The 14,587-nt window shown below is 45.1% G+C and overlaps 2 protein-coding genes across 2 annotated transcripts in view; one reads left to right on the top strand and one right to left on the bottom strand.

Moving 5' to 3' along the window:
- The first annotated feature begins 2,846 nt into the window (after window positions 1–2,846).
- TXNRD1 (thioredoxin reductase 1) overlaps window positions 2,847–14,587 on the top strand; it is a 136,922-nt gene continuing 125,181 nt past the window's right edge. Inside the window, exon 1 of the mRNA XM_033220823.1 lies at window positions 2,847–2,982. Within this exon, the coding sequence (XP_033076714.1) occupies window positions 2,892–2,982 (91 nt within the window). The 5' untranslated portion in view covers window positions 2,847–2,891. The remainder of the gene's footprint in view (window positions 2,983–14,587) is intronic.
- Window positions 5,608–6,156, bottom strand: LOC117089509 (60S ribosomal protein L28). Its single transcript, XM_033220835.1, has one exon. It carries the CDS (start codon window positions 6,110–6,112, stop codon window positions 5,699–5,701), a length of 414 nt encoding a protein of 137 aa, XP_033076726.1. The 5' UTR covers window positions 6,113–6,156; the 3' UTR covers window positions 5,608–5,698.

The raw sequence follows: 14,587 nt of genomic DNA, 5'->3' as shown, positions 1-14,587 counted from the left end.
GCACATGACTCTCAGATACTTTTGCCTAGGTATTTAAAAAAACAGGAAAGCCATCATTTTAGTTAAATATATGTATTAAATAGAGAAAAAGACATGACAGCCACAGCTGGAATTTTGATGATAAAATGGTAATTTCAACAAATTGAATAGCATATTTTTAAAAAGATCTCTGAAACAGTCATTCCAATGGAACCAAGGAATTGTAGACCTGGCTTGCAGAGGGAGAGAACTTTGCTTTTAAAGGGTTCTTGCTTAGTTGCATTAGTTACTAGAGACAACAACCACTTGGAAGAAGTTGTTATTAGGATTTACTTTAGGGCCAGGCACAGTGGCTCACACCTGTAATCCGAGCACTTTGGGAGACTGAGGCGGGTGGATCACCTGAGGTTAGGAGTTTGAGACTAGACTGACCAACATGGTGAAACCCTTTTTCTACTAAATACAAAAAATTAGCCAGGCATGGTGGCTGATGCCTGTAATCCCAGCTACTTGGGAGGCTGAGGCAGGAGAATCACTTGAACCTGGGAGGCGGAGGTTACAGTGAGCCAAGATCGTGCCACTGCACTCCAGCTTGGGCAACAAGAGCGAAACTCCATCCCCCCCCCCAAAAAAGAGATTTACTTTAGCTTTGTGCAATGTCTATTATTAAAAGCCTTTGGTTCAGTTTTATTTGTTTTCTGTGTTTAAGCAAATAAACACCCAGTGTTTTCCAAGAGCATTTTGACTCTGGGCTTCTCTCCAGAGAAGCAGGATACAAGCTTGTCCACAAACCCAAATCAAAACAAAGGGCCCACACCATTGCCACGCATCTGGTGACCAGACAAGTTCACTAAATCTCAGCTGGGGTGGAAGTTCCTTGAGACCAGGGAATTTGAGTTAGTCATCTTGTAACCCTAGAACAAAGCCAGGCATAAGGTGGATGCTTACCATATGTTAGTTAATTGAAAGAACGAAAAACAGAGCACTGCACTGATTGAGAACAGTGACTGTGCACCTGATGTGCCGCAATGGGTTTTGGTGTTAAGAAATCACTCTCATTCATTAGTAGTAGGAGTTCAAATGGGAACCACAGTTTCAGAAAAGCAATTTTGGCAATGTGTAATGAGAGCCTTAAAACTGTAAACACAAAGATGTTCCCTGCAGCCTTATCCATAATTTTTTTTTTTTTTTTTTTTTTTTTTTGAGACGGAGTCTCGCTCTGTCGCCCAGGCTGGAGTGCAGTGGCCGGATCTCAGCTCACTGCAAGCTCCACCTCCCGGGTTCCCGCCATTCTCCTGCCTCAGCCTCCCGAGCAGCTGGGACTACAGGCGCCCACCACCACGCCCGGCTAGTTTTTTGTATTTTTTAGTAGAGACGGGGTTTCACTGTGTTATCCAGGATGGTCTCGATCTCCTGACCTCGTGATCCGCCCGTCTCGGCCTCCCAAAGTGCTGGGATTACAGGCTTGAGCCACCGCGTCCGGCCCATAATTTTTTAAAATAAAAAACAAACTAAACATATAATAATAGATTACATAATCTATCGAGTAGCTCTATTGGATGGACTATTACATTATTATAATTATTCAAATTAATGTTTCCCTGCTTCTTCCCTGCTTTCCTTCAATACTGAATTCCTATAATGGCTCAGGCACTGTTCAAGGAGGTGGGGGAGGCCACCTGGCCCAAGCTGAAGGCCAAGGGCATTTGGGATACAAGAAAATAATGCAAATTTGCTATTTTGGCAGCGTTTACATGGGCAGGGTGTTGTGGGGAGGCTGGCGGAGGGAGTGGGAGCAGGTGACAGAGAATATAGGGTAAGTTAGAAGGCTCTCAGTGCTGGTAAAAATAAAATAGAGTAAAGTAAAGGATGGGGGTAGAGTTGAGGGTGCCATGACCAGATTTCTGTTTAAATAGGATGGTCTTTTTGCTGTGAACTTAAGACTGATCTAAAAAATAAAGTGTATTAAAAAAAAAACTGGCCGGGCGCGGTGGCTCAAGCCTGTAATCCCAGCACTTTGGGAGGCCGAGACGGGCGGATCACGAGGTCAGGAGATCGAGACCATCCTGGCTAACACGGTGAAACCCCGTCTCTACTAAAAAAATACAAAAAAATTAGCCGGGCGAGGTGGCGGGCGCCTGTAGTCCCAGCTGCTCGGGAGGCTGAGACAGGAGAATGGCGTAAACCCGGGAGACGGAGCTTGCAGTGAGCTGAGATCCGGCCACAGCACTCCAGCCTGGGCAGCAGAGCGAGACTCCGTCTCAAAAAAAAAAAAAAAAAAAAAAAAAAAAAAAACTACAATGTTCAGTGTATGCTTCATCTACGGTCAAAGAGGCAAAGACCGAAGTGAGAGTGGAAGCCAGGTGGTTATCTGGGAGGCTTACAATACTATGTAATAGTATGGAAAATACTAGTATTAAGTGAAATGCTGGATGCCAAACTATGCATAGAGGTGAAAAACTTCAAAGAAATAGTAAACACAGAAAAAGTAGTTTGTTTGAAGGATAAATTTTTTAAAATTATTTTTTGTAGAAACAGGGTTTCCCTACATTGCCCAGGATGGTCTCGAACTCCTGGGCTCAAGCAATCGATCCTCCCACCTTAGCCTCCCAAAGTGCACAGGCGTAAGCCACCGGGCCCGGCCGAAGGATAAGATTTTGGGTGGTGCGCTTTCTCTTTTCTCTTTTCCATTTCTGCATTTTCCAATTTACCTTTAGCAACCGATCTTTCCTGTTTTTAAAAAAAATTCACGACCTTGAAGATACACGGGCTATGACTTCGGGGATGTCACTGAGCGCCCCGCCCACCGCGCACCCCGCCCACCGCGTTCTCCGGCCCGCGGCCGGCAGGGGGCGCGCGGCCTCCGCCAGGCGTCCTTCGTCTCCGTCAGTTCCCACAGGGCCTTGTGCGATATGGGCTGCGCGGAGGGTAAGGCGGTGGCGGTAGCCGCCCCACCGGAGCTGCACACCAAAGGCAAGAACGGTGGTGGCCGCCGTAGGTCAGGTACGACCAAGGGCGAAGGCCTGGTCCCAGGTCGGCGGGCCGAAGCCGGCCTTCCGGCCGGGGTTGGGGATAAAGTGCCCGGGAGCCCTGGCCTTGAAGCCTCTCACTGGAGTCAGTGACGGACCCCACGCCACGCTGGAGACCCCCGAAACGCTCCCCCGGGTCACCGCGGGAGACGGAGGCCGGCGGCCGGCTGAGGGCTGCCCCGCCCGCTGGCTGTGAGAGAGATGGGAGGCGGAAGGAGGAGTGGGCCCGCCGCTAGGACCTACCCGGAAACCTGTCGGAAACCGAACCCAGAGGCAGCGACCCGCCTGATTTCGCTCAGGGGCCGTGAGGGCGTCCTCTTCCTACATACACCGTGTTTTCAAAGAAACGTTACGGGGGAAGCGCCCAAACCGCCAGCGGAGTCCGGGGGTGCCCTTTCACCTCTCCAGAAGCGCCCGGCCCACTCCCAGCATTCTCCTCCATCGGGAATCTTGTCCCACACGCCTTCCCTGCCCTCTTTCTCCATCCCCTTGAATTTTGGGCACATTTGCCCCACGATAATCCTGCTTTATCCTTTCACTTGTTCTTCAAGACAGAAAGCTCCCAGTCTCTTCTCCATTGTCCGGATGATGCCAATAATGGCTAGTGTTTACTAAGCACTGACATGAGAGGGGCCTTTGGAAGCACTGGACATGGGTAATAATCTCGGTTCATCTTTCCAGCCATACTGAGAGATTTATCACAAACCCCATTATACAGAAAAAGAAACTGAGAAGCAAAGAGGTTATAAAACTTACCCAAAGCACACAACTAGTAAGTGAAAGAGCTAGGATACAAGTTGAGGCCATCTGACTCCAAAGCCCTGGCCATCATCATATTGCCGCCTCCACCTTTTCTATAGCCTTGAGAAAGTGAGTCTCCAAAAAGTGCCTTGCCCAGTGGCTGGAATTATTAAATGCTGTAGGATCTGTCTCTTTCAAGGGCTTACAATTTGGTTACAAGGCAGCATATGGTGAAGGGCTAAGAGTAGTGGTAAAAACAGCCAAGTGGGGATGGCAGCTTCCACAGATGAGGCAGGATTTGGCAGAGGTGTCTGAAGGAAGAACGTTCTTGTTAGGGGAAGCAGCCGATGAGACCATGCCAGAGAGAGGGAGGTCTCCATATCCTCCTGGAGTTGAGGACTTGGATTGGGGGAAGGAAAGAATAAAGGAACAGGGTAGGAGCAAGGTCAGGCAAGGTCAAGGTCAGGCAGCTAATTTGTGGCCATTAGTACAATGAAGGAGTCTGAGTAGGTGCATCCCAAATTGACCTTTCATGTACCGTCCTCAGGAACTTCTTGATATTTAGCTACATTATTTTTGTGTGTGGTAAAACATCACAAAAATTTACCATCTTAACAATTTTTTTTTTGAGACGGAGTTTTACTCTTGTTGCCCAGGCTGGAGTGCAATAGCGCTATCTTGGCTCACCTCAACCTCCACCTCCCAGGTTCAAGCGATTCTCCTGCCTCAGCCTCCCAAGTAGCTGGGATTACAGGCATGCGCCACCATGCCTGGCTAATTTTGTATTTTTAATAGAGACAGGTTTTTGCCATGTTGGTCAGGCTGGTCTTGAACTCCCAGCCTCAGGTGATCCCCCTGCCTCGGCCTCCCAAAGTGCTGGGATTACAGGCATAAGCCACCAAGTCCGGCCCATCTTAACCATTTTTAAGTGTACAGTTCATCAGTATTAAGTATATTCACATTGTTGTGAAGCAGATCCCCTGAACTTTTTCATCTTACAAATCTGAAACTCCATGCCAACTTGGTAACTTCTCAGTTGCTGTTTCCCCCAGCCCTTGGTATCCACCATTCTACTTTCTGTTTCTGCGAAATGTGGCTACTTTAGATTGCTTATATAAGTTGGTATCATACAGTATCTGTCTTTTTGTGACTGGCTTATTTCAGTTAGCATACTGTCTTCAAGTTTCATCTATGTTGTAGCATGCAACAGGATTTCCTTACTTTTTAAGGATGAGTAATATTCCATTGTGTTTGTGTGTATATCTATATACACACAGACACACACACACACACACACACATATATACACACATACACAATGGAATATATATATACACACGCCACTTTTTTTTCATCCCCTGAGATGGAGTCTTGCTCTGTCACCCAGGCTGGAGTGCCACGGTATGATCTTGGCTCACCACAATCTCTGCCTCCTCCCTCAGCCTCGCGAGTAGCTGGGATAACAGGTACCCGCCACCACGACTGGCTAATCTTGGCATTTTTAGTAGAGACCAGGTTTCACCGTGTTGGCCAGGCTGGTCTTGAACTCCTGACCTTGTGATTCGCCCGCCTCGGCCTCCCAAAGTGCTGGGATTACAGGCTTGAGCCACCGCGCCCGGCCTGAACTATTTTATAATACAGAAAAGCTCACTCATTATAATACAACTTGCTAAATTTTTACAAACAAAATATATGCATGCAGCCCACACTCAGCTGAGGAAATAAATGTTTCTAGAACCCCAGGAGCCCCTCTATTGTCTCTTATCCACATACCAAGGGCAACCACTACTCTGATATCTAACAGCACAGAAGAATTTCACCTATTTACATTTACTTTTGAAACTTAAATTTAGGCATATTTTTTTTTTTTTTTTTTTTTTTTTTTTTTTTTTTTTTTTTTTTTTTTTTGAGAAAGCCAGCTGACTCTTTATTGCTTTAGGGGCAAGGGCTCAGGAGCTCTTGGTGGGGCGGGTCCGCTTCCTCTTCACCATCACAGGCTTCTGGCTGCGCAGGATGGCGCTGGCCCTGCGGATGGCTGCCATGCGCAGGTCGGGGCGGTACTTGTTCTTGCGGATCATGTGTCTGATGCTGCTGAGCGTGGCGCGAGCATTCTTGTTGATGGTGGTCCGCACATAGGAGGTGGCAGGCTTCCGCTGGCCGGATCTCCGCTTAATGACCACCACGACACCTTTGCCGTCGGCTGCCGGCTCCACGCCCACGGTCTTGCGGTGAATCAGCCCGTTGTAGCGGAAGGAATTGCGGGCCTTCAAGTTATTGGGCTCAGTACTGTAGGTCTGCTTATTCCTCTTGATCAGGAAACTGGAGCAGTTCCGCACGACCATCCATTGCAGATGCGCAGACATGGCGGCGGCTCCTCTCGTAGCGGCGACCTGAGACGGAAAGAGCAATTTAGGCATATTTTAAGCATTAATCTATGAAAGCACTGCTTTATTCTAGATATTTTTCTTTTTCTTTCTTTCTTTTTTTTGAAATAGGGTCTTGCTCTATTGCCCAGGCTGGAGTGCAATGGCCCAATCATGGCTCATTGCAGCCTCAACCTCCTGGGCTTAAACAATCCTCCCACCTCAGCCTCCTGTGTGATAAAGTGTGCCACCAAACCCAGCTAATTTTTTTATTTTCTGTAGAGATGAGGTCTTGCCATGTTGCCCAGGCTAGTCTCAAACTTCTGTACTCAAGCGATCTTCCCACCTGGCCTCCCAGAGTGCTGGGATTACAGGTGTGAGCCACTGTGCCCAGTACACATATATATATGTGTACTATATATACACATACATATATACATAATGATGACGATTATTTTTCTAGAGATGGGGTCTCGCTCTGTTGCCCAGGCTAGAGTGCAGTGGCATGAATCATAGCTCACTGAAACTTTGAACTGCTGGGCTCAAGTAATCCTCCTGCCTCAGCCTCCTGAGTAGCTAGGATTATAGGGACACACCACCATGCCTAGCTCAATTTTTAAATTTTTTGTAGAGATGGATCTCACTAAACAACAGCCCAGTCTGATCTCGAACACCTGGCCTCAAGTGATCCTCCTGCCTCAGCCTCCCAAAGTATACCATGCCAGGCCCGTATTATACATAACTATGACATTAAAAATGTTCTTTTGTGTGTCATCTATAAACACTCTAGCCACCTTCCTTAAGTACGATATGATCTCTAAGTTCCTTCTCAGATTAAAATTATGTGGTTAGGTTTCAAGAAACTAATTTCTTAATGATGCAGAAGGTTTTGCTTGAATGACTCTTCAACCAAGCATCTATTATTTATCAGGCACTGGGAACTCAGGGATAAACAAGACCTGATCTCAGTCCTTGAACATAGAGTCTCATGGAGAAGAATGGCATAGAAAATGCAGTGTCATAATGTGTAATCATAAAAGTAGATGGGTACACACTTCAGGAGAATGGCAGAGGGAGTTAACATCTTGGCACTTAGCATTTAATATTTCTTCTGTGACACACATTCCATTCTATTTTAATGAGCTTGCACACATTTTTCCTGCTGGATTTTTGAGGAGCAGGAATGTGTCTTGTTCACTGTCTTATCTTCCGCAGTCCTTGGCATACTGCCCTACAAATCAGTAAGTGTGTTTGTATGACTCATATGGCAAAGGGCAATTTTTTTCATAAGTGAGGAATCTTCCAAAAGCCAATGCTATTAACATTGACCAGCTTCTCTAGTAAGGAGAGGAGACAGTATTTTTTCAAAGTGTGGTCCTAAGACCACCTGCAAGAGAATTAATTACATGCTGGAGATGTGTAGATTAAAAACTCATTTTCCTGTTCTCCATTTCAGACCTACTAAATCAGCCTCAGGGTGTTGGGCCAGGAAGCTTCATTTTTGGTGCCTCAAGTGACAGTTTGAACCAAGGCCTGAGAACACTGCAGTGAGGTGTTTAGGCCAGTGTCAAATTACCTATTTCTGGGCAGAGGTGCCTATCCTTAGCAATGGGGTTGAGTCTGGGGTGGAGGTACCTACTGCAGATCATTGAGGCTGATAAGGGTGAGTCAGATGCCCCAAGAAGAAATTGAAAGCTTTGCAGTGGAACCAAAGATCGTGACCGACATGCAGTCATGCAATCTGCAGTCAGAAGTTAGTATTACACGATGTGCTAGATAATTGTAGTGTAATCTTGCCTTTTGTTGATTTTAACCAGGTAAATTAAAGTCATTACTCATTATTTGGATTTTCTTTTTTTTTTTTTTTTTTTTTTTTTTTTTTTGAGGCGGAGTCTCGCTCTGTCGCCCAGGCTGGAGTGCAGTGGCCGGATCTCAGCTCACTGCAAGCTCCGCCTCCCGGGTTTACGCCATTCTCCTGCCTCAGCCTCCCGAGTAGCTGGGACTACAGGCGCCCGCCACATCGCCCGGCTAGTTTTTGTATTTTTAGTAGAGACGGGGTTTCACAGTGTTCGCCAGGATGGTCTCGATCTCCTGACCTCGTGATCCGCCCGTCTCGGCCTCCCAAAGTGCTGGGATTACAGGCTTGAGCCACCGCGCCCGGCCTATTTGGATTTTCAAACTTGAATGTTTACTTCTTTGTGTTAATGTGTACTGAGTATTTAAAGTTTTTAAACTAACTTTTTAAAAAGTGTATTTTAGGCCAGGTGTGGTAGATCATGCCTGTAATCCCAGCACTTTGGGAGGCCAAGGCAGGTGAATCATCTGAGGTCAGGAGTTCGAGACCAGTCTGGCCAACATGGTAAAACCCCATCTCTACTAAAAAAATATAAAATTAGCTGGGCGTGGTGGCACATGCCTGTAATCCCTGCTACTCAGAAGGCTGACGCAGAAGAATTTCTTGAATCCAGGAGGCAGAGGTTCGCCACTGCACTCCAGCCTGGGTGATGAGAGCAAAACTCTGTCTATAAAAAAAAAAAAAAGGGTATTTTAGATTTACAGTTGGATTAAATTCTTGAAAGAACTTGAAAGAAGGAATTAATCTATTAATGCCTTTTCTTTACCTTCATAAAACATCAGGGAATATTTCATGAATATTCCTTATATCCTACTTTCTAGCTCTGAGCATTACTTTGCTAGTAGAAACTAGTCTACATGTATATAACTATAAATGACTATCACAAATTACTCTTTGGTGTTAAAAACAAACTATCTGGCTGGGTGTGGTGGCTCATGCCTGTATTCCTAACACTTTGGGAGGCCCAGGTGGGAGGATCGCTTGACACCAGGAGTTCAAGACCAGCCTGGGCAACAAAGTGAGCCTCAGTCTCTGCAAAAACAAATAGCTGAGCATGGTGGCGTGCGCCTGTTAGTCACACCTACTCAGGAGGTTAAGATGGGAGGATCGCATAAGCGTGGGAGATCAAGGCTGCAGTGAGCCATGATCAGGCTCCTGCACTCCAGCATGGGTGACAGACGGAGACCCTGTCTCAAAAAAAATCAGCAACAAAACTACCTGTTGGGTTTTTTGTTTGTTTGGTTGGTTTTTTTTTTTTTTAAGACGGAGTTTCACTCCTGTTGCCCAGGCTGGAGTGCATTGGTGTGATCTTGGCTCACTGCAACCTCCATCTCCCGGGTTCAAGTGATTCTCCTGCCTCAGCCTCCCAAGTAGCTAGGATTACAGGCATGTGCCACCATGCCCAGCTAATTTTGTATTTTTTGTAGAGACGGGTTTCTCCGTGTTGGTCAGGTTGGTCTTGAACTCCTGACCTCAGGTGATCTGCCCATCTCAGCCTCCCAAAGTGCTGGGATTATAGGCATGAGCCACCGCACCTGGCTACCTGTTGGTTTTAGTGGTAGTGCAGTGGTTTTCAGCTCTCAGCATTCAAGTATGGTCCCAACTTTGACAAATACAGAAAAGTTATTTTTGCCACAATTTAGTGTGTTTATGGAAGGTGTGTATACAGAAACTTCAGATGACAGTGTCTGTTAGATGAAAAACTGAACTGGGCAGGTGGTGGGAAGTTGTATAGACCCAGAAATAACTTGTTATGGGAAGAATTAAGAGGCCACAATTAATAGGTCAAAAATTAAAACTCGACGGGGACAGGCAGATCATATAAATGAGTGAACCAGGCAGGTAGTAAACAGGGCGTGGTGGGGACTGGGGTGCACTGAGGAGAGAATGCCGTACAGATGGGGCAACTTCTACTGAACTTCCCTATCTTTGGGTGGGAAAATGAGTGTAGTGTTGCCAGACCTGCTTTTTTTCAAGAGAAACCAGAAATCTCTATTTATTATTTTTGTGACTTCCCCAGTTTGTGAATGTCAGCAGTAATGCAATTAAGGAAAATACCGAGGGTCAAACAAGATGTGATTGCAGGTAAATATGGTCTGTGAATGTGTAGAATATTGTCAAGCTGGCTCATATTTAAAAAATGAGAAAAAGATGGTGTCTTTTGAATGTATAGAAGTGGAGTGGCTAGGGCAGAAAACAGTTTTTCTTAGACAGTAACACACTGCAGAGAAGTGTCTGAGTGAACAGTGTAAATGACCACTGTCAAAGTATGGTTTTCAAAACGTTAAAAACATGATCTTGTACAGGAAAAGAACATGTATGAAAACTTATTAATTAAACCAATAAATGAAAGAACCAATAAAATGATAAAGCTAATTTAAAGGCAAATTCAAGGACTAGGGACATATAATCAAAGAAATGGTTAACTGAATTTGCTAGTACAGTAGTTACAAAGCTGGTTAACGTCCCACAGAGCAATAAAACTAACTTTTGGGCCAGGTGCGGTGGCTCACGCCTGTAATCCCAGCACTTTGGGAGACTGAGACAGGCAGATCACTTGAGGTCAGGAGTTCGAGACCAGCCTGGCCAACATGGTGAAACCTCGTCTCTACTAAAAGTACAAAAATTAGCCAGGTGGTGGGATGCGCATGTAATCCCAGCTACTCAGGAAGCTGAGGCAGGAAAATCGCTTGAACCTGAGAGGCAGAGGTTGCAGTGAGCAGAGATCGCCACTGTTGCACTCCACCCTGGGCGAAATAGTAAGACTCTATCTCAAAAAAAAAAAAAGGAAAAGAAAAGAAAAACAACTAACTTTGGGGATTATTGAGCAGAAATGTACAAGTTAACATGAAACTTCAGTGTCTAGGCTCTAATAAAATAGTAAATAGGAAAGTCAAGTACAGATACAGTCTCTTAAGAAAATTAAATGATCCTTGGGTGGGCTTGTTAAATATGGTACAGTATGACATTGAAAGGGCGTTTAGTCAACTTCCTTTATTTCCAAGTTTGGACATTTTTCTTAAGATTGTGGATGTTACAGTGTAGCTATGGCTGCCTTGAGATTATTGCTTACTTATATAGTAGTATTTTCAGCTGGTTAATCCCCTCAAATGTGCTGCCAAAATTCTACTTTTTCAAGTATGTGCAGCAGCTTTTCTCAAGTGTGTGCATTTAAACTTTTAAAAATGTTTAAAACGACTGTGAGCAAATGGAAGGCTTGGTCCCCTCTGTGTGGGTCGATGGTTGTTTCATGGACTGCTGTATCGCAAAGATTTGCTTAGAAATGGGCACAAGGCTCTTGGTCATCAAATTCATTTTAGGTTTAGAGAAGTAATCTTACCTCTTGGAGCAAGAGCTAGATTTCACTCATTTATGTGTAGAGTGAGATCAAGGAAGAAGGGGAATAGAAGGAATATAACTTAGCAAACGACTCCCCACCCTCAAGTCAAGTTTGTCAGAAATATAACTTTGAATTACCATTGTTGGGAGAGCAAGGAGCGTGGTTTCACTGTACCATTCCTTTCACAGCATTCCATGGGATCTTTCTAGATATGCTGGACTGGTAAAAATCCTCAGGATTTGGCCAGGCTGATGTGGGTAGAGAGGGTGTGTCCAGTTAAAGCAGAATAAAAGGAAAGCTAAACCGGGACATGACCCTTGATCGAACACTGGGAAAAAGTGGTAAAAGCCCTTGAATCATTCACTGAGAGGCAGCTGAAGGTGGGGACTGGTGAGGAGGGAGCATGAACTGCTGCATCTTGCAGCTGGCTTTGGGCTCCAGTGGCTAGTGCAGACTTGCTAAGGAGTGTTAATGGTGTTTATTAAAACAACAACAAAAGCAACTTAGTTACTCTGGCCTGGGCAGAGTAGTGTGGGAAGGGGAGAGGGCAGATTGCAAAGGGAATATATGTGAGGCTGTTTCTTTTTGCATAGGCACTGATGCATAATCATTTGCACTGGATTAGTCAAAGCTGTAACTCTTGAAATTTCCTTTAAGGATGAAGAACATTTGACAAGTTTAGGTCTCCTTTTAAGCTTGTGGCACAAGTTTTTTTTTTCCTGTCCCCTGACCTTGCCAGGCTCCCTCACTCATCTGTTGATGAATGCTTGTTCTCTTTTACCTAGAATATCCTTCCCTCTCTTTTCTGGGCAAACTCTCCTCACGCATCAAGACCCAGTCCAAATGACAGTTTTGTAATTCCCCAAGTAGAGATCGTTTTGCCCTTTCTGGACATGTGTGGCCCTTCTCATTTTTTTCATAGGACATATAGTGTATTGTGTAGCATTATACTAGACTGAGCTCCTAGGGGTAAGGATGTCGGGTTTTTTATTTATTTATTTATTTATTTATTTATTTGAGATGGAGTCTTGCTCTGTCGCCCAGGCTGGAGTGCAGTGGCACCATCTCGGTTCACTGCAACCTCTGCCTCCCGGATTCAAGCAATTCTTCTGCCTCAGCCTCCTGAGTAGCTGAGATTACAGGCAGCCACCACACCCAGCTAATTTTTGTATTTTTAGTAGAGACGGGGTTTCACCATGTTGGCCAGACTGGTGATCTGCCCGCCTTGGACTCCCAAAGTGCTGGAATTACAGGCATGAGCCACCTCGCCTGGCAGATGTCTTGTTTAGATTTGAATTTCCTGTTTGGGATAGTTCATAGCACATAGTAGATGCTCAGTAAATGTCCAAATATAGTTGCATCAAGTTATTCCCTCCTGATTTTCTCCCCCACTGTTTGATCAACCCAGGAATCTCTCTCCCCCTTGGAAACTTCTTTTATCTACCTCACTTACCCCTGACTCATTGGAATCCCACAAATGGGACATCTCAGGCAGGTAAAATTGCCATTGTTATGAAGGTGAGAGAATGGAGTTTTTTTGTTTTTGTTTTTGTTTTTTTTGAGACGGAGTCTCACTCTGTCATCCCAGTTGGAGTGCAGTGGCGCAGTCTTGGCTCACTGCAAGCTCCGCCTCCCTGTTCACGCCATTCTCCTGCCTCAGCCTCCCGAGTAGCTGGGACTACAGGCGCCCATCACCACGCCCAGCTAATTTTTTATATTTTTTAGTGGAGACGGGGTTTCACCATGTTAGCCAGGATGGTCTCGATTTCCTGACCTCGTGATCCACCCGCCTCGGCCTCCCAAAGTGCTGGGATTACAGGTGTGAGCCACTGCGCCCGGCCCAGAATGGAAATTTTTTACAGGGTATTTCCAATGTCCCATATGGAACACTGTATTTCCCAGTAATACAGTTTTTTTGAAAGAGGGGATAGCATCAAAGTAGTCTTGTTAATTAGATAATATTTGTTCATTTAATACTAACCATCTTCCATATGTTAGGCATTGTTGTAGGTGCTGGCGATCTGTGAGTAAATATGCCCATATGGAGTTGTTTTCTAGAGTAATGTAGAACTTCTGAGAGCTTTAATGAAAAGGAGTAACATTTATTGAATGCTCATTATGATCCAGGTACTGTGCTGAGTGCTTTATATGTATTAACACATTTAATCCCTGCAACAGGCAAATGAGGAAAGTGAGGCCCAGAGAGGTAATGAGCATACACCTGTTAAGTAGTGGAGCCAGGATTCTCATGCTGGAAGCTAGTGTACTTAACCACTGTGCTCTACTGTCTCGCTTAATAGAATGATTGGGCACATCTAATGAAAACCTTAGTGATATGGTTTGGCTCTGTGTCCCCACTGAAATCTCACCTTGAATTGTCATAATCCTCAAGTGTCAAGGGCAGGACCAGGTGGAGATAACTGAATCATGGGGGTGGTTTCTGCCATGCCTATTCTCGTGATAGTGAGTTCTCATGAGATATGATGGTTTTATAAGGGGCTTCCCCCTTCGCTCAGCACTCATTCTGTCTCCTGCCATTATGAGAAGAGGTGCTTTCTGCCATGACTATAAGTTTCCTGAGGCCTCCCCAGCCATGCAGAACTATGAATCAATTAAACCTCTTTTTTTTTTTTTTTTTAAATAAATTACCTAGTCTCGGGTATGTCCTTATAGCAGTGTGAGAATGGATGCTGGATTTCTCCATCCGTTCATAAGACCTGAACATAAAGCATTGCTTCCCATGAAAATAAGCAGTTGAATTAAAATCAGACTTTTTAGTGGATTACCAGTATCTGGAAACAATAGAAAAAGGAGCTTATGTGGGGCACGGTGTCTCACGCCTGTAATCCCAGCACTTTGGGAGGCCAAGACTGGTGGGTCACCTGAGGTTGGGAGTTCAAGATCAGCCTGACCAACATAGAGAAACCCCATCTCTACTAAAAATACAAAAAATCAGCCAGGCATGTGGTGGGCACCTGTAATCCCAGCTATTCGGGAGGCTGAGGCAGGAGGATCACTTGAACCCTGGAGGTAGAGGTTGCAGTGAGTCAAGATCGCGCCATTGCACCCCAGCCTGGGCAACAACAGTGAAACTCTTGTCTCAAAAAAGAAAAAAAAAAAAAAAAAAGAGAGAAAGAAAAAGAAAAAGGAGCTTATTCAGAACAGTTTAACCTCATATTTAGGGACAGGTAGACCAAAAAGCATTATAGGGATGCTGACGACAGCCAAAAATGTCCAGCTTAGGTTGTAGATGCTGAATGCTGTGGGCTTACTGACCCTT

The sequence above is a fragment of the Trachypithecus francoisi genome, unplaced genomic scaffold (genome assembly GCF_009764315.1).
Source record: "Trachypithecus francoisi isolate TF-2019V2 unplaced genomic scaffold, Tfra_2.0 Lachesis_group11, whole genome shotgun sequence".
Taxonomy (NCBI): domain Eukaryota; kingdom Metazoa; phylum Chordata; class Mammalia; order Primates; family Cercopithecidae; genus Trachypithecus; species Trachypithecus francoisi.
This window is presented reverse-complemented; position numbering and strand designations above follow the sequence as displayed.

What these genes read in the sequence shown, in the direction of transcription:
- LOC117089509 (XM_033220835.1), bottom strand. Translation starts at nt 6,112, where the DNA reads ATGTCTGCGCATCTGCAATGGATGGTCGTGCGGAACTGCTCCAGTTTC.